The 24,657-nt window shown below is 47.1% G+C and overlaps 1 protein-coding gene across 1 annotated transcript in view; it reads right to left on the reverse strand.

Moving 5' to 3' along the window:
• Positions 1–885: 885 nt before the first annotated feature.
• The window catches only part of LOC142792870 (uncharacterized), a 96,348-nt gene continuing 72,576 nt past the window's right edge, over positions 886–24,657 (reverse strand). Inside the window, exon 2 of the mRNA XM_075885699.1 lies at positions 886–4,038. Within this exon, the coding sequence (XP_075741814.1) occupies positions 2,220–3,707 (1,488 nt within the window). The 5' untranslated portion in view covers positions 3,708–4,038 and the 3' untranslated portion in view covers positions 886–2,219. The remainder of the gene's footprint in view (positions 4,039–24,657) is intronic.

Genomic DNA, 24,657 nt, shown 5'->3' on the forward strand with positions numbered 1-24,657 from the left:
TGTATTAGTAAACTGCGGCTAGCCCTCATTCAGCTCTGCCTCGCCAAAAGGGGTGAATTCCCTCTTCTACTATGGTTATATGTGCCGTTGGGCCTGCTGAAATCGTTGCGACATTCACGGAAGAAAGACGACAGCCCACTATACTATCAGATTCTTTCGAATATCAATAGTTATTGAAGGCTAGTGCGAGCGTACAAAAATACTCGCGCGAACCATCAGAGGACCTAGATGGCTCACATAAGGCGCCCGAATTTCAAAGGAGGAGGAGGAGGACAAAAAAAAAGCGTTATTGAAGCTGGTAGTGCCATATGGCCGTTATCCTCGCCAGTCTGGTTGAAATCCCTAGCCCGGGACGTCATTAGTCGAAGCAGCCACCCGAGCCCGCTGGACCAGAGTTCGCTGTCTAGAGCCATTGAGTAGGGTCGTCTCCCAATCCTCATTGGTGGGGTTGAAAATGGGGGTTAATGTGGGGTTTTTTCGGCAAGCCCAGACCACATGGTAAGTATTGGCCACATTCATACAGTACTAGCATGGCTCACTTATTTTTGGGTCGTAATATTTGAGTATGGCTGGACAGAGCAGCGTGTGTCTGTAGGCGCCGCAAGACGCGCTCCTCCGTTTTCGAGAGTCCCTTCACTGGTGCGGGATACAAGCGGCTTTGCTCAATGTAGTATTCTTTGATTTCTCGAAACCGTGTTATATGTGTGGGACGTTCAGGTCTATCCGGTCAACGGGGAGCTTCCCGGGATTTAAGAACTCGGGCCGCTTCATGTGCAGCCTCGGTACCCGGGAGACCCTGATGTCCCGGAGTCCTTATAAGACGTTTATTTTTTGGTATACGATCGCGGTTCCTAATGCTTAACATTAAAAGTCTATTAGCCAACGGTGAGATTTTGTTTTGAGCTTCGCAGAAGAAAACCGCAACATTCGCACGTTAAACGAGGAGATATGAAGACACTATTGTAGCGTGCGCAGTCGGCGCGCGGCCGTGCACAGGCGTTCGACTCATTTTTCGCGCATTTCGCAAAACACGACGAATAAAGGTGAACGAGTCCCTGTACAAGCGGCTTCGTCTTTTACCACAGCAAGCACTCTCTGGCTAACCGCATTTCCGCATGAACATTAACCAACTAGCATCGTTCATTGATTTTCCACATGGATACTGTAGTGACGTTGTTTATTTCGAGTGCTAGACAGTTGTTTATATGACTTCTGCAAATCCACTGATGTCTTGCGTTGTTTTCACATTAGTTTACAGGTAGGCGACAGTCGTCAACAAGTCACGTGGGCCACCACGAAGGTGGTGGCGCTCATTTAGGTACAGCAGGGTCATAAGGACGAACGTTTCGCTGAGGTAGCGCAAGAAAATACTCAAAGAGCGTGCCGGAATAAAGAAGCTGTCTATGCCGACGGAACCCACCGCTATTTACAGACATAGAATAAGTCTATTCGAAGTTACCAACGAAAGATTCTGCGAACACACAAATCACTCAACCGAGAGAACACAGTTGCCTGGCGGTAGCTTCAGACAATTTCATTTCTCTGCCTTTACATCCTTCATCGCTTCTACCCCACACAGAATTCCTCATACTTCCCCCATCTGTCGAGCGAAGCCCACGCTGTATCACTTGCACCTGGGAATGTCGACAGCCACCTGCAGCCACCGCACTATTCCTTTACTTTCGCATTCCTTCTGGGAGACTGCGTTGACCAGCTAAGAGCCACAGAAGCATCGTCGGCTGATCCAATGGGCACGTGTTGTGGCGCGAGCAAATGGGGCCTTGAACTAAAGGCTCCACCCAAGAGTGCCCGAATTCATTATTTGACGCAGTAAGAAATGCAAAATCCGAGAAAGCATACGCAGACATTCCCGCAAACGTGCGCGCTCAAGCGTCAATGCTAAAAAGGCGCATAAGTGAAGCACGATCGTCCTATTACAATACCACCGCAAGGATGGAGATTCAAGCGTGACACTCAAAGCACACTAGCAACACTAATATATTGCTATTACAAAAATAAGCGAAAACGCCCAGAAGAAACATTGCCATGGTAATTTGTACTTGCAGATTTCATCACTTAGTCGGACGCACTACTGACCACGTTGTATGAAGTCGCACACCTCATGCTTCCGTAAGTATTGGTGGCTAAAAAGTTCAAGACAGCTGTCGCGCATTCTTTCGTCACACTGACAATGCTGGAGGTAACCACAGCAGTCGTACTCACAAACTTAAGCGTGCTAAGATTGACTGTATTTCGTGTAACACCACCTCTGTCGTCTTGCCGGTGAGCTTCTGCACCCTCTGAATGAGTGCAGCGCTTGAGCGCACTTTCTTCAGAGCGTCCGCGCCTTCCTTGTCGCTGCTGTGAGCGCCTGAAATCACGAACTCCGCCGCCTGGTTCTTGAGGTGAACATTCCTCGCCAGTATCTCGTCCACCTCTCTCAATTGCTCGGGTTCATCAGCCTCCTCGGAAATCCAGAGCTCGTTCAGGGTGTAGTTAGTCTTCAAACCACGTAGGATCGTTTGCAGCTCGTTGGTCGCGATTTCGCAGGCAGAGTCACATAGTTCCACGGAAATCAGCGTGTTGTTGACTTCAAAGAGTTCCGAGAGGGACGCTGCGATTTCGGGCGTGACCAAGTGCACGGCCGTGAGGAGCGACTTGACAGAACTGTTCTTTTTCAAGGCATCCAAGACGACGAGAAGCTGAGACTCTTCCCCGATATCTATATGCTTGCGGTTCTCAATCCGCTGTAATGTTCTCGTATATTTCACTAAGGAAGCGATGCCTTCCGCAAGCTCACTGAATGAGTTATCAAGGTGGACGGAAAGGAAAATAAGCCTTTCGAGCTTCTTCTGGACACCAACAGCGAGGAAAAGCTCCCACAGAATCCTTTTGTTGACCGAGGAGGTGATGCTAATAGACAGTTTTGGAGGGCATGCACCTTCTCGGATGAGCACATTGAGTTCCGGCAAAAGGTGCTCGGGCCAAACAATCTCGAGCCTTTCAAATATGTGGACGTGCCATTTATGTGCCAACAGCCAGCGCACTTTGTCCTTCTCCACGGGACACACGCCATTGAGGTTCACAAGCTGCAGCGTCAAGTTGGTTGCGAGCATCTCCGCGAAGACAATGAAGGTGTCTGAGGATAACTCCATCTCACGTAGGCTGAATTTCTTGAGCGTGTTGTTTACCGCCAGGGCTTCGATGATAACTGCGGCCCCTTCGTCACCGCCGCAGGAGTTTCTCAAGTATAAGTTTCTCAACGTCTTGTTCTGTCGGATGAATTCAGCGACTTCTCTGGCGAATCCTGTTCCGGTGTTATGGCAGCTCAACTCCAGCGTGTGCAGGCTTCTAATTCTAAATGCCTTAGAGAGTGTTGTTCCGATATCATTGTTTTCGCAGTCGACATAGACACAGACTTTTTTCAAACAAGGAAATTCCTCAAGCCCGTCGAAAACCACTTCGAAATCGGCCATGGAAATCGAGAACACAAAAAGCTCTCTAACGGGGGGTCCTATGTTCAACATTCGCCGAAGCACTGGAGCATCCCTTTCCGAAATACTGGCATAACAAAGGTCAGCTCCATGTTTCATATATGCGCTTGTCTGCGAATATGCCTCGCGTTTTATGCCTTCTATTCCTAAACCCCTCTCGAAGAGCTTTTTGACTTCGTTTGTGTCGAACTGAGTAGTACCTGAACCGGCCATGTTGACGTCACAGTAGTATTGTGATGTTGAACGCTGCGCCAACTTGCAGAAAATTGTGCCTCTTTGCTGTAATCGGGCAGCGAGAAAGGGGGATATACATAGGCTGCGATATTCCTCCTGTGGTCAGTTTAAACCCTCATCCATGAGTTAGTTCTGGATATCATCTGCCATTATTGTGGGCTTTGTGGTGCGCAGTTATCGTGAACTGATGAGCATAACAATTGTTGGGTCCCTCAGTCTGCAATCGCTGGGATCCCAGTAACTGACGCTGCAGTTCGGAATAGACGTCTTGAGAGCGGACTTCTTCAACAAGCTTCAGGGTCGATGAAGCCTAAGAGGAAAATAAAAACAGAAACATCTTTAGTTAAATATTTCACTCAGAATGACAAAGAGTTAACGTAACTGATCAGTATATGTTACTAAGACATTCTGTTGATCCCTCCTAGTAATTGGCATGTCACGATGGTGAAACGCGTATTCAGACTTAGTCGAACAGCATCTGTACATCTATATACGAGAGTTTGCACAATGCCTACTGGTATTTTGAAGATAGCACCGCTTAATGCGCCACGACGCACGCCTTGTGGGCCCCATATACAGCTGTGATTATTGTCCTAGGGTCGGCGGGAAACAGCGAGCGAGATTGAAAGACCGATTTTTTAAACGGACTGCTGCTGTAAGCGATGTTTGGACTAAAGCCCCCTCCTCATTAGTACTTTGACGAAATTACACACTTTTGGCAGCGCGCTGAATGCGGCGGCCATAGCAGCAGCGTGTTGCTGGAGCTAATCGCGGAGGCAACGAATTACTTCCCTCTACCATTTCCAGATTGTGGCACTAGCTCGTGAGCCAAGAGCACTGTAAGTGGAAGTTGTCAGGCATAAAATGCGTGTTGGTCTGTCCAGATTCATCTGGTCGAAGCTAGGGCAGTGAGTTAAACGCCCACAAGCTAGCGCTGCTCTCCGTAAGGTCATGGGTTTGATCCGAGTCAATGAGAGTTTTTAGTGTTTTTTTTTCTTTACTGTCTAGTCGGCTCATTTCGCTGACGCATTTACGCAACGGAAATACGTCATGGAGCCATTCTACTTGATCTAGGTTGGTGACCAGTGGAGCTGACGGGTACCGTCCTGTCTTTTAAATGCGAAGAATTTCTTAGCGAACTTCGCCAACTTTGGGCGTATCCATCCATCCATCCATCCATCCATCCATCCATCCATCCATCCGTCCGTCCGTCCGTCCGTCCGTCCGTCCATCTATCAATCTATCCACCTACGACTTTTATCTTCCCTGGCCGTTTCGATCATGGTATCGATACCAAACTTGGTAAGTCATAACATGACTGTATGACGACATAATTAACTAGTCATAGCACGAAAATTATGACATGTCATGAATGTTATAATATACATTTTATAGTCTTCCTGCTCATGCGGTTGACATGTTACAAAACTGGTATGGTATGACAAGACTGCATGGAGAACAAAAGTGACCGACCCAAACATGAAAACCATGACATTCATGTCATCTAACATTACTACTTGCCACACTCATGATGCACTCGCCAACGCTTCGCTAGCTTCGCATATATCGAATTTGGTATTAGCGGACGTGAATGGATGACGAATGTATGTGGCTGGTGCAATAATGATAAACATGAGATGCGTGTCATGTAACAACCTGACTACATGGTGCACTAATGACTTGCTTGCGGCCATTTCGGTAGCTTAACATGTACCAAATTAGGTAACGGATGACATAGGTAAACGACACGTCCAAACGTGATAGTCATGACATGCGTGTCATGTAACATGACTACATGGCACACATGATGCACTCGCGTCCGTTTCACTAGCTTTGCGTATGCCAAATTTGGTATTACGTACACGCCAATAGATGGCAAAGGTATGTGACTGGTTCAAACACGAAAAATAATTGGATGCGTGTCATGTAAGAACATGACTACATGCCACACTCAAGGCGCCAATACGCGACGTGACCCGGTGGGCATGGGGGTCCGCGTTCATATCGTGGCGTCACGATGGCGTTCACACGCCAGGCGCCGATCCTGCGATATAATTGCAGGTGCGCGCCACACTGCGCTGCTTTGACGCATGTGCGTTGAAGCGCGCCCGCCGTCTCGCCGTCACAAAAAGAGGCAGACGCAGTGCTGTGTGGGTAATGTCATCGGCGCGAAATGTCGCAGTTCACGCTGGTTGCTGCCGGGCCGCGCGCGCATATGCTGTTCGCGAGTGCTCGCGTTTGGGTAGCGTAGCGTTCCTGCACCCAGAGTGCGCGCGCGTCAACGTCACGTCAGAGTATATTGGAACCTTCATGATGCGCTCGCCGCCGTTTCGCTGGCTTCACCAGTTTCAAATTTGGTATTAGGGGACGTGTAAGAAAGACGAAGGTATATGACTGGTGCAAACACGATAATCATGACATGTGGGCCTGGTACAAACATGACAACATGCCACCCTCGTGGTGCGCTAGCGGCCGTTTCGCTAGCTCTACATATACCAAATTTGGTATCACGTGACGCGAATAGACGACGAAGGTAAATGGCACATCCAAACATAATAATGATGATAAACCTGTCATGTAAAGGATGACTACATGCTACTATAATAGCGTGCCTACGGCCGTTTCACTATTTGTACATATACCAAATTTGATAGCACGCGACGTGAATGTACGATGAATGTAAATGACAGGTCCAAACATTATAATCATGACACGGAAGTCATGTATGGCATAATTTACCTCCGCCTCATAACGTTGTACTGATTTCAAAGTGACACATCAACCATCCTTATTCGCGCTCCGCATGTCATTGATTCTCACTGTACGTGGGATCTGCCAATTTTTTGGGGGCGGTATTAGGAAGCACGCTGCTGGTCGTGCATCTAATGTGCGGTTGAACCATACTATTCCCACACATCGACGCAGCGGTAGATGTGCCTGAACGTAATGTATGGGTGGAATCTACGCAGCACGTAGATTGGAGTGAAGTGGCGAAACTCGGATCCTTCCAGTGAAACTTTCTGCATCGAACACAGTAGTGCGTTTCCTTTGTTATCAGCCCGCCTTTGACCGAACGATGTTCTGAAATGATGTCATCATGTGACGCCATGATAGCGTATAAATTTCTGCGATTTCTGATGTCATTATGAATATTTTTTAGTGGACATCACTGTTCACTAGGAAGAGTACGCGTAGTTTTCGTTAGAAGGACTGTGCCTAAGGCGGAAAAATGTTTTCCGATTGTGGAGCATTGTGGAGAAGATCAATCATCACATCGGTGGCAACAGGCATGTTTTTGTCCCATAAACAAAAATTACAATTCTAATGTGATGTTGAAAGTCGACAATAAGTGGCCCTCAGCGTCCTTCAACAGCGATATGGCCAATCAACTGATATAGGACAAGGAATCCCGAAAGTTTGGCTCTTTTGCTAAAAAGAAACATTTATAACTTGAACTTGCATTTTACGAAGGCTTGAGGCCGCTTACGGTTCCACCAGGAACTAACTTCTGTTTTTTTCCCACGTGTTCAAAGAGGCACCAGGTGGCGAAGCCGGCGGTGTGTTCGCTTGCGTGCATGTATGCCTGCAAACGACGGAGATACGCGAGCACGGCTTCTGCCCCCGCTCATAAGAACAACAAAGTGTGCGCGCGCTGTGATCTATATATAGCACTAGGGTATCTGTTTTTTTGATAAACAAAACTCAATGATGCTTGCAAAACCTGTGGGGTCTCGAAATGGCGAGCGCCACCACCACGCTTTTGGATGAACGGACGCAGTTGACAAGGTCGGAACAAACCAAAAATACACACTCACTTTTATTTACCTAATTTAGAATGACGATATAGTCAGCCGAATTATTTTACCATCAATCGTAATCCACACGCTAAGACATCCTTACCTAACATTACAATACACTCCAAAACATGACCAGCACAATAACACACCCAAGGCGTCGCCGCTAACGCTTGACTAGGGCCCCCGATGCGCAACCCGTGGTGCCACGCACCGGGGACCCACGCTTGAGACCACCGTTCGCGGCAACCGCCACGCGCAGAAGAGACAAGCTTATTTCTTTTGCGCCGCCAGCAAGGCTTGCCTGTTGGCAGGGGTCACATCCGACACTACCACTGTAACAACCATGATGATGATGATAGCGCTGATGACCGCTCGCGTACACAACGCCACCTATCACTCGATAGCTGTGACCCTGACATACGTCTTCTGCGCGCGGCACGTGCGCCACGTGGTACAAACAACTTTACAGTGGATGTCAGTACCCCCACATCCCCTCAACCTTAATTCAAACCATATTACGAAAAACAAAGAAACCAGCTACACAAGCTCTATCAAAAAAAACTGAAAACATATATTCCTTCATAATGTCCGTGCACCACGACACTGCCGTCGGTCGACACAGCTGCACTGTCCGGCTCGACAACTTCACCTCAGTACCGGCCCCGCAACAGCAACGTTGCCGTCGGCGCGATGATCTGTCACTCGCGCCGACACGTCTTCCGGTTGCGACCAGCACTCGCGAAGGCGCCGGACTGCAGGCAGTTGCGCAGGTCCCAGGCATGTCCATCACCCGACCTTACGACCGCATTCCTGGCCAATGGCGCTGACGATGTGCAGATGACATCCAGCCGTGGATTACATCACTCCCGCTGCGTACATTCCAAAACACTCGACAGAAACAATGAAGCAGGGCCTAGGGAAGGGAGCTCTTTTCGCCCACGTGGTACGATGGTCAGTACTGCTAGCTAATACATCGGCGGTGGCCGAGACACCCATCAAAATGAAGCAAAAATCACTTTTCAGAAATCGTGCTTCGCAAGATAAAAGACGTGTGGGAAGCAGAGTGCAACACCTCAACGCCACAATCTTCCTGGTTGTGCCACGTGCGACAGGCGGCTGCGCAGAGCCTAAGGCCTAATGAGTCGCTTGGAAACAACCGGCATCCACCCAGCACCCAGCCGACACTAGCAATGAAGTCCCCCTAGGCCTACTCTACCCCGGCTTTACCAAAAGCTTGTACCGAACCGCAAAAACTTTCGCCCGATACTCCGAGACCTCCACGTTGGGCAGCCAATGTGGGCTCTCGAAATGCGAACACCTCCACCACGCTCTTGGAGTGAACGGTCACAGCAGACGCGGTCGGTACAAACCAAACAACAACATACATTTATTTATCTAGTTTAACTAACTGAGCGCAGTAACCGCGAAGAAGGCCGAAACGAGGGGGGTAGGGGATGGAGTGTAGAACAAAATACCAGAGCGTTCCTGTTTTCAAAAAGCAACATTTGGTGCTTTGTTCGAGAATGATTTTTTTTCAAGAAAGCTTTTCCCACATTCTGCGCGGGGGTACTTTCTGAATGGAATTGGACGTGGGGCTTTCAAAAACGTGGTTTTGTCATGAAGCATTACTGAAATCAGGATGCCCATTCAGAAGTATGCAGTTTTGGTTCCACAGTGTAGCCCTCTGAAGCCCGAAATTGCCATGGGCACTTCAAGAGGTGGTAAAACGGAGCTGTTCAATGTGGGTGCCGGCTAGATCCATTTGAATGTTACTTGTGTCTTCACGCCCATTGCGCAGGGCTGCGAAACAATGTTCCGAAAGTTCGATGACCTGTAATCCTGGCCGAAGAGCGGCACAAGGCGAATCAATACGAACAAAAACATGAGAGGATGTCTGAAGTCTTGATGGCCGAAAGACGTTGTGCTTAGACGCCAGGGCAGACGTTTGTGATGTGCGCAGGTTTTGCATGAAGATCCGCAGGCTCTGGACGAAGAAAATGGATTCAAAACAGTGGGCGAATATAAAGAAGTGGGGTTCGCAACCTCCGTTGATTGATTGATATCTATGGTTTAACGTTCCAACCTACCAACATATATATGAGAGACGCCGTAGTGGAGGACTCCGGAAATTTCGACCACCTGGGGTTCATTAACGTGAACCCAAATCTGAGCTAACGGGCCTACAACATTTTCTCTTCTATCGAAAATGCAGCCGCCGCCACCGGCATTATATCCCGCGACCTGCGGGTCAGCAGAGTACCTCGGCCCACCGCGGTGGGGCAGGCGTTGAGAACCGCAGCCAGCGAACGGAGTGTGCAGCCAATAAACCATCGATCTCGGCTATAGAGCAGGCAAGTTCTGGTCGGAGCTTTGATCAAACGCCGAGAAGCGCGATGGGGACGGGGAATACTTATACTCATCAGTGTCAGGCTAGGAGGCGAGTGCTGCTTTCAGATGATGTACTTTCGCTACGATGTATTTCAACAAAGTATTATGCGCAGTGGTGCGAATGCGAACACAACTCACTCAAAGAGGTGAAAAGTGCGGACTCAAACTCTCTTCCTTTATATGTAGTCCCCGTTGACGGCACGCTGAAACGGCTAATCTAGGTAGATGGAGCAACTGTTCATGGTTTCAAGCATCGAGGAGCTAGGCCATTTGGTATACCTGTAAATACACGTAAGCAAATAAGTACATACATGGCATGAAGACAATTCTCCGGCAATGTCCAATGGAATCGTGTCGAAACGTGCATCAGGAAGAAGGAATTACCCCTATGACTTGGTGCACCGTTGAATCGTGATACGCTGACACATTGTGCAAGTGCGAACGCAGTCACTGTACAACATTAGCGCGTATGCGCGACCAGATTAGCATCAAGCGACCACGTGGTGCATAGCTTTTACACCTGGCTAGCAGGTTAAGTGCATACATGGTATCAAAAACTGCCCGACACCAATGTACCAAGGTTGAGGTTGTCGGAGTGCGCGCTGCTTCATGGAAGGTTGTACAGGTCAGCAGTAACTGTATCACTCTCAAGCACGGTCCAGGAAAACTCCGAGTCGTTTAATCACACTTCTATGCCATTGATGATCATAACGATGCCTGTAACATACCTTCCCTGGGGATTGGCCAAGAATTGATTATGTGAATTTGTGAGACATTTTCAGTATTGAATACTGATACGCAAAAGAATAACTTACGCAAAGCGGGAAAAGTGCAATAATGCTTTTTCACCGGTTCGCATTCGACAGAATAGTCATTATCTTCTTGAGCAGACCCCCCCCCCCTTCCCCACAAGCTCAAGTCCCCAGTTGTACGCCACAATAAAACAATTCGCCACAATGGTTATGTTAAAACATATGGTGACCAAATGACGTGCCTCAAAGAATTGCTTAAGACATGTCTGTGCAACTCATGTACAGAGTTATTTAAAGCATTATGGGACAGAGACAGCCATGTGCGGGCAATAAGAAAGGTTCGAAGGGCGTGTACGGTGCGTGTGCCGTGTGTATGAGACCGATAACCACACTGCCCACGTTGGCCTCTTCTCTTTTGTTTACAAAAAACGGCCGATGCCGTCGATTCTCATCAAGGGAGCGGCCAACTTAGGGCTAGGACAATAGTGGGACTTGTTGAACCACGAACAATACAGGTACTTCCATCCATCACTGTTCATGTATATATGCAAGTCCCGCGTAGCCTTGTGATTTCCCCCGCGACGCTCCGTGAGTCGTGTAAAGCTCCCACCGACCACACACCGCATTCTTCAGACACGTCAAAGCGTAAGCAGTAGAGTGTAAAGGAATAAGAAAGACTGAGACAGCATCCTTGCGGCGGGCTGGTTTTTACAGTTTTTATTCTCTCGTTCTCCTCTTTCTTTAGCGGCGTATGCGCCCGTGCCCGAGCTCCCGCGGCGGTGTCAACTTGCACTCTACATCCACTCCTCTGTCATCCACACCACATCGAAGCTGCAGCTCGGGCGTTTAGCAACCTGCCCTCCTTCAGCGGTAGAACTCACGAAGGGCACCGCCTTGATGACTCATGGCCAATCGTTCCCTCTAGACTCATAACGGAGAGCCCCTCTTGTAGCCCCACAAAAGACGTCGAAAGCATGCACTATTCTTCGCCGCTTGTCTCCCTCTATGCGCCTGTATCAGACGTCATTACATCGCTAAGGAAGTTCGAGATCACCCATCATCCGCACCTGTCGGAAGAGTGGCTCCCAGATTAGCTATCGCAGTAGACAAGTGCAGATGTTGGCTCCGGTCATGCTTCCAGGTGGGTGCACTACTGGCACCCACATGAAACTGTCAACTCCATTGCCGTGCTCGCCAACCCACTGGAGTACATGTGCACCGTCTGCAAAGCACCACCGTTGGGCAAGAAGGTTATCCGAGACAAGTGCAGTAAGTTTACGCTTTTGCTAATTGAACAGTTCGTTAACAGGCCATCTTTAGCGAAGACGTGCCCACTATGAATCCTCCACTCAACGTGCCACAACGAGCGCCTTCGTATATCGTTCGGACGAAGATGAAGAATAGAAGAAATGTCACTGTCCTGGTGGTAATCACAAGTCGAATTCAACCACCTTCGAGAAAACGTTGGAAAAACACACCGAGAAACTAGGCTGATATGGTTGGTGGCCATGGAGCTGTTCCGGCATCTTCATCATGGTGTGCCCCGTGCCCCGTTTTCTTCGCAATCCAGCCAATGCCTGCTGCAAGATGCATGGTTGCCAGCTGGCATGACGTCGCCGCATGGTGGAGGTCGACCACCGTCACACACCCGACGTCGCCCTCCAGAATTTTTGGAAGCGAGGCAAGAGTATCAAAGCGCAACGGAGATAGGTAGCAACCTCCCTGATAAAGCCAGTGCTACACCCCGGAAAGTTCAGCAGCTCGACAAGACAATTCTCGGCGTACAAAAAACAGACCACGGCAGAACATTCATACGGCGCCTGCCAGAGACAATTTCGGCATGCTGTTCATGGTACATCCCAGTAATGGCCGAGTGTAAGATGATAGCGTCGCTGCAGGGGGAGAACGAAAAGAGAAGATCATCCGCCCCACAGCAAGGGCGCTGTCTCGTGGTTCTCATTTTCTTATAACGGTTACAGCTTAAATTAGCGTTAGCGTGATAGCGGGGAACAATCATATAGCGTTACCATGCCACGAACGTTGGCAACAGCGTCTTTTAATATATGGCGGGCTAGCATTGACGTTCTGAAATGTGACCATGCCCAATGCCTCGGAGAGCAAAAAAATAGTGAAAATTCGATAAAGTGGGAATGCTCTCCTGACTCGCATGCAGAAATGCCGCTACTTTTTAATAATAACAGCAAATAAATAGGAACCAAGCAGCAAAATAATGTCGCAGATGTATCTGCACGCGTATATTCGTCTTAGGCCGGAATATCCGAAATCGGGCGCGATTTAAAAAACTAGAAAAGTTATTCCTAATACTCAGTCAGCGGTGCATTCATTTGCTGCGAACGAATTAACGGCATCCCGATATTTCAGTTGAAGCGGGCCTCCAACACAGTCACCAAAGTTTATTTACACAACGTAAACCACGAAAACACGTAAAGCTGAATCTAGAAAATAGGGTGCGTGCGTAAACGCAACGGCTCTAGTGCAATGTGCGTGCGCATTGCGATTTTGCTATTCGTGTAAGTATGCAATTCCTCTAAGCCAGCTAGGCTACAACTCTTATAGAATTACCACGCAACCAAAGTGGTGGACGTACACCCGTCTTTTAAACAAGTCGGAAGCGATGACTGCAATCTGTTAAGTTAAAACCACTGGTTAAAACTGCATCGCCGTGCCAGCTGATGTTGTGAGTGCGCATTCGCGTTCTTTAGTTTACGCATGCATATCTTTTGCCTCGCTTGAAGTGGACTACGTGATTACGTGTAGCGTTTCGCACTAGGCGTTACTTTCTTTATTCAATCCGTTACGCACTCAATTTAACCGGGACACGGTGGCTGTGAAATGTACCCGGCTCGCTTTGAAGACAACGCAGATCAGCGTTTCCCTTGGTAGTGTTAACTTTCGCACAAATTCTCTTATCGGAGTCTACGAAAGCGTCGTTGATAGGGCACAAAGAATCAGCGTTGTCCACTAGCGAGACACAAAATATATGCAAATATTTATTTACATATATTTTGCATATATTGCATATATTTACATATATTTTATTTACTCATATTTATAAGTCATTTATTTAAATGACTTATAAAGAATACCGGTCTTCGTGATAGAGCCAACGTTTTCTTCGTGGCAGGAATTACGTTGTTCAATGTTACATCCACGAGTACTCTTTTCCTCACGAGAAGTGCAAAGAAGAGAAGTAATGATATATATATGACCAAGGTTCTCCACTCAAACAAGAAATACTATCTTTTCTTTAATCAGGGCATAGTGAGCCGCATACACTTCACCGCAGCAGAATAGAAAGTTTGGCCAGTTGGATATACATGGTATAACTATGGTTTTAGCGCGCACGCGCATACACACACACACGCACGCGTGCGCACGCACACACACATGCACACGTGCACACGTGCACGCACACACACACACACACACACACACACACACACACACACACACACACACACACACACACACACACACACACACACACACACACACACACACACACACACACACACACACAGTTTTCGAGTAGCCCTGGTTGTACCTTTTGCCTTCACACGCATGCGTTGATATTGACTGCCCGCATATATGTTCTCTTTTCAATGAATCTTTTGGTTGCGAGAAAGAGCTTGTCCTCTGTTCATTTGTGTTTCTTGGTGCGCTAAAACCACAGTCATACCCTTTCCTTATACCACACACTTCACCGTGTCCCCGTCGGAATTGAGTGAGTCATGGATAAAAGAAAGAAAGCGACGCATATACGGAGGAAAGGCTCAAGTTTGCGCAGCGCCGTTCACTGCCCTAGCGGAAAGAGGGCGTTGCTCCGGTCGCTTGGACGGGCTGCGCTTTCTGGGGTTTCCCGTTGCTCGCGCTCAAAATGTGTCCCTCGGAGCGCTTATCTCGTATTTTGCACGCTATGGGCAGCGTTCCTTCGTCACTCTGGAAAGCAAGCACGCACTACTGCAGCATTGTGAGCTGCTAAAAATATTTAAACACGACGAAGACCTGAAAACGGCGCATCAAGTTCGACCATTTCCAATGCAAGCAGAGAAGCAAGGGCGTCAAGAGTGGGTTATGGCGATTCGCCGACACACCGCGGTCTCGTTACTTTCAATTTTTTTTGTCGTGCAGAAGACTACAAATTATTAGTTATCTGAAAGAAATGCGATGGTCGGACTCATAATAAAAGAAAGCGTGTTTGTAAACTGAAAAAAAAAAAACAGCAAATAGACAACCACTTTACATTTCTCGATTGAGCTCTGCCTTTCCGAGACAACCGTTGGTAGTGCGAAAGCGGAGGAGCTTGCTAGCTTAACACACTTAAAATACCGCATTGTGAGCCCTGCAAGTAATTTATTCAGCTGATGGCTGTAGACTTCTCCTTGCCGCTCAGTGTAAATTGATTTGTGCTGCAGGTTCGCGCGAAGCGTTTAAACGTACAGGTGTTGCAAGTAGCACCCACCGACGAGTTAGCACTATGAGGTGTTGTGATGCTAGGATCAACGTCATGAGTTCGATCCCCGCATACGCTAGCTGCATTTCAACGGGATTGAAACGCAGTAGCAGTGCGCTCAGATTTTGGTGCAAGAATGGAAGACGCATTGGTGCTGCATATTTTAAGCTTACGGTGGCATGGCACACAATGTAAACAGAAACGACGCTCCATGTGTGTGCACCCTCTGCCCGTAGTCGTCACGCCGTATACACTTAGGATAGATTTAGGTGCACGTTAAAAAAAAAAAAAACTCAGGTGGCCGGAATCAATCTGGAGTCTCAAGCCACGGCGTGCCTCCTTATAATATGTTGGTTTTGGCACGTAGAATATTATATCCTTGCATGCGCCCGAGCCGCGGGCGATACAGAGCTGTTGCTATGAAAGCGAATTGAAAAAGAACCAAGGCAGATATAAAATGTTCGATGGCTTCGCAAAATTTGACACGCTCATCAGGGGCAAATCTCGGCGTGTATAAACACATGCTCGATCCTAGTGGGTATTGTGTGATATGACGCCGACCAAGCGAGCTGTCAAAACAACCTAATTAACATTCGAATCAGTCAACACGCTGCGCGGTAAGGCGTGGATATTTTCCGAAATGAAACATGTCCTGCAAGAAACATGCATGGTCAAAGTAAACATAAAATACTTTTGTGCGCATCATTACACTTTCAAAAATGCTGCAAAAAATCTAAGGTGTCATTGAACTTACGATACGACCACGTAACATCCGATGAAAACTTCGCCACAAGTATGTAACTGAACACACCACATGAAAATCGTGCCAGCGATAAAACAGGGCCGACCGTAAGTTCAGTCTCTTCACACTGATCTCCTACTAAATTGAAAGCCGTGTGAGAAAGTTGACATTCAAGCTAAATAAATCAAAGCGCTATATACAAATGCACGCGAAAGCGTTTTGTTAGTTTGCCGACAGCTACAAGAAGACACGAATGCCGCAGCAAATGCGCATTTTACCGGTAACATACACAAAGAATTCGCGGCATCACCTCACTTGTAATGTCATACAAAAGCGGCTGTTCCCATCGACATTCACATAGCACTCGCTCTAAGACATCGTGTTTGACTTGCTTGGTCCCGCAAAGGTTGTCAATGAATTGCTCTCGGTTCTGATAAGATTAACACCATGAACACGTTTTTATAATCTTTTTGAACTTTCGGAGAAAGTTACAGGTGACGCTACACGGGGAGGGAAACCAGATAACAGCGCGTGCAGAGCGCGTGAACGTTCTGAGATAGCGCAGGCAGAAAGCGAGAGCGGGGTACCGAGCAACCGGCTTTCGCTGGATGGATGGATGGATGGATATGGCTGTACCCTTTATATCGGGCGGTACTTTGCGCCACCAAGCCGTAATACCTAATGAACCAAAAACTATATATTTTTTTCCCTTAAAAAGTGAGTTTGAGGATTCGTACTTTGCAGTGAAGAGTTTAATTTTCACCCGTGTCTTGACTTTAGCCACCATTCAGATAACCTCCTTCTGGTTAAGTCTACCCGCTTAAAGTTTATTTTGCCCTCCCGGTCCCTAAACCCCAGTGCTTTGAAAAACTCTGCGCCATCATCCTGAACTATAGGGTGAAGCCCTTTACAGAACATTATCAAGTGTTCGGCAGTTTCTTCTTCCTCTCCACACGCACTGCATACTGTGTCTACCCCTTCGTATTTGGCCCGATATGTCTCGGTTCGCAGTACTCCCGTCCTGGCCTCAAACAGTAGAGAACTACCCCGAGTATTATCATAGATCCTTTCCTTGGCAATTTCCTGCTTAAAAGTTCGATAGATCTCTAGTGCGGACTTCTTAATCATGCCCATTCTCCACATGTCAGTCTCCGTTTCCTTCACTTTCTTCTTAACCGATAGTTATTTTTGGTTTGGCCACCTGCTGTTTTCTAAGTATTTACCAGTCAACTTCCTGGTTCGCTTCCTCCATTTTGTATCGACATTCTTCATGTACAAATAGCTGAAAACCTTCCTAGCCCAACGCTCTTCTCCCATTTCTCTCAATCGTTTCTCAAATTTTATCTTGCTGCTAGCTTCCCTGCCCTCAAATGATGTCCATTCCATATCACCTTGTACTCCCTGATTTGGTGTATTCCCGTGAGCTCCTAAAGCAAGCCTACCTATTCCACGTTGCTTAATTTCTAATCTTGCTTGAACTTCTGATCTCATGCACAAGACCGCATTGCCGAACGTCAGCCCAGGAACCATGACCCCTTTCCATATTCCTCTCACAACATCATACCTATTGTAATTCCACAGTGCCCTATTTTTCATGACTGCTGCATTCCTGTTACCTTTAGTCGTCACGTATATTTCGTGTTCCCTCAGATACTCGGTCCCATTGCTTATCCATACGCCCAGATATTTGTATTTATCTGTTATCTCTAGCGTGACCTCCTGTATTCTAAGCTCACTACCTTCGTTGTCATTGAAAATCATGACTGCTGATTTTTCCTTACTGAATCTAAAATCTAACCTATCTCCCTCATTACCGCAGATGTCCATCAATCTCTGCAAATCTTCCTTGTTGTTGGCCATTAGCACTATATCATCTGCGTACATTAATGCTGGTAGTGCCTGATCAATAAGTTTTCCTTGTTTGACTAAAGAGAGGTTAAAGCCCAGTCCACTTCCCTCTAATTTTGCCTCTAATCCTTGTAGGTACATCATGAATAATAAGGGTGACAGGGGGCACCCCTGCCTAAGCCCCCGTTTTACCTCTGCAGGCTTGGATACCTGTTTTTCCCACTTTATAACTACCTTGTTACCTTTATAGATACCCTTTAAAAGATTAGTGACTACATGTTCCACGCCTAGTGTGTCCAGTATTCCCCACAATTCCTCTTGAACCACGCTATCGTACGCTCCCTTGATATCCAAAAATGCTAGCCACAGGGGCCTGTGTTCCTTTTCTGCTATTTCGATGCACTGCGTCAGTGAGAACAGATTGTCTTCCAACCTCCTGTGTTTCCGAAACCCATTCTGCAGTTCCCCCAGCACCCCCTCATCCTCTATCCACGCCTGCAGTCTTTCCTTTATAATTTGCATCGCCAGCCTGTAGAGCACTGATGTCACTGTTATAGGACGGTAGTTATAGGACGCTAGAAAGGCGGCGCAGCGCCCCCTGGCCGAGGTTGGGAGGCCCACAGAGCAAAACTTTCTTTTTGTTTATTTCCTGTGTACATACAATATTCGGAAACATAATACATCAAACAAAGTAGAAACACGAAACAAAGAAAAGAGGTAAAAGGGGTTATATTTAACAGGCTTTTTAAAATTACTTCATCTGTAGAAGACTTTCTACTTGATGAAGCCATTCGGGCACCTCTTGTTGAACCTTTTGTGATTCCACGGGTGAACAGACAGATTGAAAGAAGTATTGCCTAACCAGACGTGCATTAAAATCAGCATGGCGCACCGCCATTCTAGCTTGCCATATACCGTGCAGGTCCAGTAACAAAATGTTGTGTAAGCACTTGGCCCGCTTCAAGCGAAGAAAATGATAAGTGAAAATGAAGAGACGCACATGCGCACTCGCCACGTCAGATGGCGTGGCGATGCAGTTTTATCAGAATGCGGTTGCTCTCCCGACTAGACTTATTTTGCAGATGGGTGTAGAACCAAAAAAAAAAAGGAAAAGCGGGCGTGCCAGTCACACAGCGAAACGGCAATTTATCGTACAGAGTCTCGTATAGTCTACAGCCACTTAGTGACGCTTCTTTCGCGTAATCAAAAATCGACGCATTCGTTCTTTGCAGTTTCTTTTTTTACACCTTGCTTCCATATGAAAGCGGCAAATCACGGTGTATAGGAAAACTACATCGATCGTAATTGCCGATGTGCCAGGAGCGACGATAAGAGCGTCGGGGTGCCCGTTAACGAACCACATAGTTTCTTAAAATTAGCTAGAAAGGACTGTGGCACTGCGATCCTTCAGCGACCATGGGCATTACGAGTATGACACGAGTTTGCTTAGTTTTCGTGCTTGCGGGTGGCGGACGCACTCGTGGCTTTGTTTATTGCCTTGTTTTGGTTTTTTTTTTTTCGTAAAGAGAACAAACAATTTTTCACTTCGTGACCTGATTTGAAGTGGTAAACCTAAAAGATCAAGGAGGTCAAGCGTAAGTGCCGAAGGTTTGCCCATTGTTGTTTCGTGACAAAGCAGCTTAGAGCCACCCGAAGCCAGAACGAATGTAAAGTACGAAGACTAGCACCATGCGTGGCAGCTCCCATAGACACCAGCGCCAGAGTTCTCTCTAGTGGATGTTTAGGAAACTATGATTTGAAGCAGTTTGAACGCTAAGGAGCATGATTTACAGAGCTCCGCGCTTTCTCTCACCAGAAGTCCACAAATCGTCAGATGTATGGCGTGCACTATGAACGACGAATCTTCAGTGCTGTCAACACGTCGGTCTTTATCCGCAGACACCCACGTGTGGATTCAGCATGAGTTCCATGAAGTGCATAATTCTAACTAGTTTTGGCCCTAATATATATTCGTCACAGAACGCAGTATCAAAACCCATGCTGTGTGGTATACCATCTACCTTTTCTGATGCGCTAAGATTCTACACCGTTGCATCTACCCGACCCACCGTCACCGGGCGCATATACGTAAGAACTTTTGGTGGCTAACGACGGTGAAGAGCAAGTCTCCAATTGGTTACCACATTCCAGCTTTAGGTGGCTGTCGTGCGGTGGCGCTGCCGAAAAGTTGCAAATACGTGTACTCCTGTAATTCATAGAGCTATGAACTAAAATTACAGGTGGATTTCGGTGCCGCAACAGTCGGCTGTTAACTTACTGTTTCGTACCTTGAACGACTAAATGAAGTGTGCTATTGTTGACGTATGCATACGCAAAGCAGTTGGGTTGGCACACTCACGATTTTGTGACCCTATTATTCACGTTGTAATATACAGAATAAGGAAACATTCAATAAACAAGGTCACGGTTTTAGCGCACAAGGGTCTTGATAACATCGTCGCACCTTTTTCGGTATCGCAGAAATACGGCAATGAACCAGCTTGTACATTGCGCTCGGGCCCACCATATCCAATGACAATAACAAATTAGCCTTCATTGGCGCAAAGGCATCCGAGGCCAAAAAGTGACATTCAATTTCAAAAAAATCTGAAGTTGCCCGGCATACCAAGCCCGTCGCGATGAATTGTTAAGACAAGATAAGGTAAACGTAATCTCAATAAAGTTATGACTTGTGGCAGAAATCAAGGCTGGCGTAATATTTAGCCCTTTACTACGTAGACTTAGTACTTCAATACAAGTTACGGCTAGGTAATGCGAGTCACCACCTGATCAAAGGGGTACGGCCCCATCCATTGATCCACCCACCGAAGGCCATGTTGCAACGAAGGTATATATGTATATAAAGCGTTACGGCGAAGCGTCACAGATAAGTGGACGTTGCGCACACAGTGTTTAATTTCCACAAATATGCTGACCCGTACCATAACGCCTGCCTACATGGCGAACAGTTCGGCAAAGTAACCTAACCGCTGGCTGAGGGCTCCCACAATGCGTCGGATCTTCCTTACATTGTCTTCGATTGATTGATATGTGGTGTTTGATGTCCCAAACATTATTCTCCAATTTTCCTCTAATATAGGAAGTTGGCCATTACTTAAACTGATGCAAAACACAATTGAAAAAATCGGGACTAAGTTCCACACTCACCTGCCGCGTGCTTCTGGTAACAGTCAGCAAGGTTTCTTGGTGCAAAGAGGCTTCGAAGCCGCTGTGTGGTGCACAAGCCACGAATGTGAATGGACCAACGACGGAAGTGCGTAGGCAGCAGTCGTGATTGTGCCACAGTTCCACAGCGATGATGCTTTCTTAATCGAGATCATGCGAGTTCAGCGCGTGCGTGCATGTTGGCAGTCTGAAGTATTAATCAGAGAAAAAGGTTGGGCATTGGAGGGGGGCGAAGTTTGAGGGGACGAAAAGATGTTTACGAAAAGAGCATTGCGAGCTATAGTTGATATCGCATCATGAGCTGTCTGTCCTCACTATTCTTTATTTTGACCCTGTCAGCGAGCGTGAAAGGCGCGTTCACACCTACTGCGGAGCACACGAACGGGCAAGCGGATATTCGAAAGGCTGAGGTAAAGCTTCGCGCGCGGCTGTTCAGACCAATCGCGTTGCCTTTTCCCCGCTTCGCCGCGGCCACGAGACAATCCACCAATCGGTGGTGGGCGTGTCGCCATCTTGCGGCAATACGCGATACGGCGAGCACGCGTCTCGGGCGCTGATTGGTTGCGGCCAACTTTTACATGCGGCCAAAATTGGTCCGCACGCAATCCCGTGAAGCAGCCACGGAGTTTTTACTTTTGCGGATAATCCGAGTCCGCTTTCCGGATCCGCGCATGGTGTGAACGTGCCTTAAAGAAAAGACGCTATTGCTGCAGTCCGTTTTGGGAACACCGCTCAGCCTCTCGAGGAAAATCATATCCAGCATTCACGATGAATAGAAAGCAAATACCAATAAGGAGTGCTCGTGGCACTCAGAAGTCAGTGAACTTTTCACTGCATTCCTTATCAGTATTTGTTTTACCATCCAGACGCTTCCTTCAGTCATTTTTCTTTTTCCACTCGCTACTTCGCGTATTGCAGAACTGCCAACACAGGGCCGAATTTAGCTTAGTAGCATGTAAGCGAGCATCACTCTAAGAAACTTTACGAGAATCTCGTCATCACGGTATGATACCGCTACGATTAAAATCAAGCCGGGTGCTTGTGCACGTCCTGTATGTGCCCGTTGGCTCCCCTCCTTCCAGGGGCGCTCTGCAGAATGGCCCGAGTTAGGTGAAACTCGGGATCTTTCCGAGCTCCGGCGACACCCCCTTTTGAACGAGTCAACAGTGAAAAGGTCCAATCCAGCCCTCAGCATACGCTGCGTTCCAATGGTTATGATCAAACATGGTGTCGCGTCAAAAACTATCGACGAATCCGGATGGTGTATTCAAACCCTAGGCACCTTTCTTGATATGTTTGTCATTCCACTGAGGCCGAAAGTGCACCCATACAAGAAAGGTATTATAAACTTCTTGGTACAGCGTTTTTTAGAGGTAGCATGGGCTGTTTAAATTTTTTAAACCTTCTAATATCTGCACTAACTATCCTTTAGAATGATTTGTGCTATGGCCTCTTAGATTTCTTAAGGTCAAGCATCTTACAGTATTTCGGCCTTAGCTAATCACATAGGCCACGTGTATAGTCCTCATGGTCGGCGTTTGTACACTGCCTCCTTTATGAAAGGGAACACGTGAGCGCATGACATGTGCTCAGCAGTGGCTACCTGACCACCATCAGTCGACAACCAAAGAAAGCACGTTGACCTTTGGCGTCATCTAATGGCAAACAAGCTAACGAGTAATGGCAAAGCCACCGTCATCTAATGGCAAACAAGCTAACGAGTAATGGCAGAGCCACCTAGAACAGGTTAAGGCCTGCGCACTCCCTACGTGACGTCACGCACCTTGCCCGAGTGGGCCACGCCTCGCGAAAAAATTTGTCTGCTAGCCGTCCAGGCTCCACTCACTTCCATGCACTGGATGTGTGGGGGGTTGCCTTCCACAAGTCGCAGAGTGCTAATACATATATGTACTTTTCTGCCAAGCGTGCAGATATAAATTTGAGGGTAAGTTATGTCAAACTAAGACATGCTAAAAGAAGCTTGGATTATTGTGCCCGAAAGCCGTAGCGTTAGAAGTGTGCCAGAATATGGTATGGCGCATTTCGATTTCTTTGAATAAAAAGAAATAAACTACGATCCAATATATTTCATGGAGACTACATCATTTATTTATTCTAACGTGAATCTTCAAGACGTTGAAGGTAGCTTAGTTGAGCGTTTTCAGTTAACTCTTCAGTGTTGCGCCCTTCTTTTCCGCCGTTAACTTGTCGACGTAGTTTTTCAGTAAGGTGTTGGTCGCTGCCCACAAGATGTTGTGAAGCACTGTTTCTGGATGGTGTCTTTGCAACAAATGTCCAAATCTTCATTGTCAATTAAAAGGTGCTTCACCACACTGAGAAGAAGCTGCCTTTGGTGCCGTGCTGCGTGAAACCGGGTGGTGTTCTCTTTCGAGGTCAGCTTTTCTAGCACCGATTTGTGTGTGCAGAACAGCACTTATTACTACTGGTTGGGGAAATTTTAGGGCCCCTCTTGTGAGGCCTTCGATTAGCATATCATCAACCATTGGTATATCCCTATCTTGTCTCGTGATGTTGGCCGCACAATCTTCACAGGAAATTTTCCTGAGAGTGGCTGGGCGCAGTAACCGGCAATATACACTATTGCAGGCAAGCTTTCCTTTTTGATTTCGCGTCCTGTTCAGTCAACTTGATGCCATATTCTTCTATCACCTTGGCTGCATCAAACGCAATACTGCTAGGTTGGGACAGTTCCTTCATATCTGGAAAAACCAGCGAGTTCTGAAGCCTCAGTTTTGCTTCTGATTCAAATATTTATTGGACGGAAATATGGTAGTTGGATCCACATAGCCGATGGTAACGACCAAACCTCTCCTCGATGCTGTCTGTCTGAAACTTTGCAAGCAAGCCATATTCAAAACCTAGCTCCTTCAGGCAATACCGACTGACTTCGATCAAGGAGTACGACGTGAGACGTAGCGCCGAGTGCGTCTTCATGGTTAACGGTCCTGCACGGCCAGGGCCAATCTTCAAGTTTTCCCAAGTGTCAAGCCAGTCCACAAATGCACTGAGAAACTGCAGCTGCATGTCCTCCACACTTCTTACGGGTGCTTGAAGAGGATTTCTTAGGTGCTTGTCTTTCGATGGTGCTTTAGTGTTCACAACGAACCACCACTTGTGTATTAATTCAATAAAATCAGCAGTTTCTCGGGCACCAAGCTTTGCACCATAAGTTTTTAGTGCTTCTGCAATAAATGAACTGATCACTTTCAGTGCTAGCTTCACGTTTTGTCTTTCGATGTTAGAGGGGTTCAAAGCCTTATAAGTAAGTCCGTATCCAAGCTTCAAGAGATTGTGTTGCTCGGAAGCGTACAGTTCACGAAGTGTCTCAAATGTTGCTTTCTTCACTTGCACCTGTGATGTCGTACCCGAAAATTCGGGATAAAAAATGGAACAGCCTTCATTTTTCTGGTTCAACCAGTTGTTACGGATGCACTTTAATAAATGCACGGTATCGACAACAAAAAATAGCGGCCTTGAATTGTCTGCTGGATGTGGGTACACAATGTCTATTGTGTTGTTTTTGAAAAAAAAAGACATTGCTTTTCGGTTCACAGCGTTGTTATCAGTGATAACGGCAATTACTGTAAGTTCCGCTTTTTCAAGACTCAAAATTACTTTTTTTCAGGATGTCGTGCAAACGGCTGGCTTCAATGCTGAAAACAGGAAGGATGTGTACCACATCTTTGTGCGCAGAAAGCAATGAATTTGTCATGAACACGTG

Source organism: Rhipicephalus microplus, unplaced genomic scaffold (genome assembly GCF_043290135.1).
Source record: "Rhipicephalus microplus isolate Deutch F79 unplaced genomic scaffold, USDA_Rmic scaffold_252, whole genome shotgun sequence".
In the NCBI taxonomy this organism is placed as follows: domain Eukaryota; kingdom Metazoa; phylum Arthropoda; class Arachnida; order Ixodida; family Ixodidae; genus Rhipicephalus; species Rhipicephalus microplus.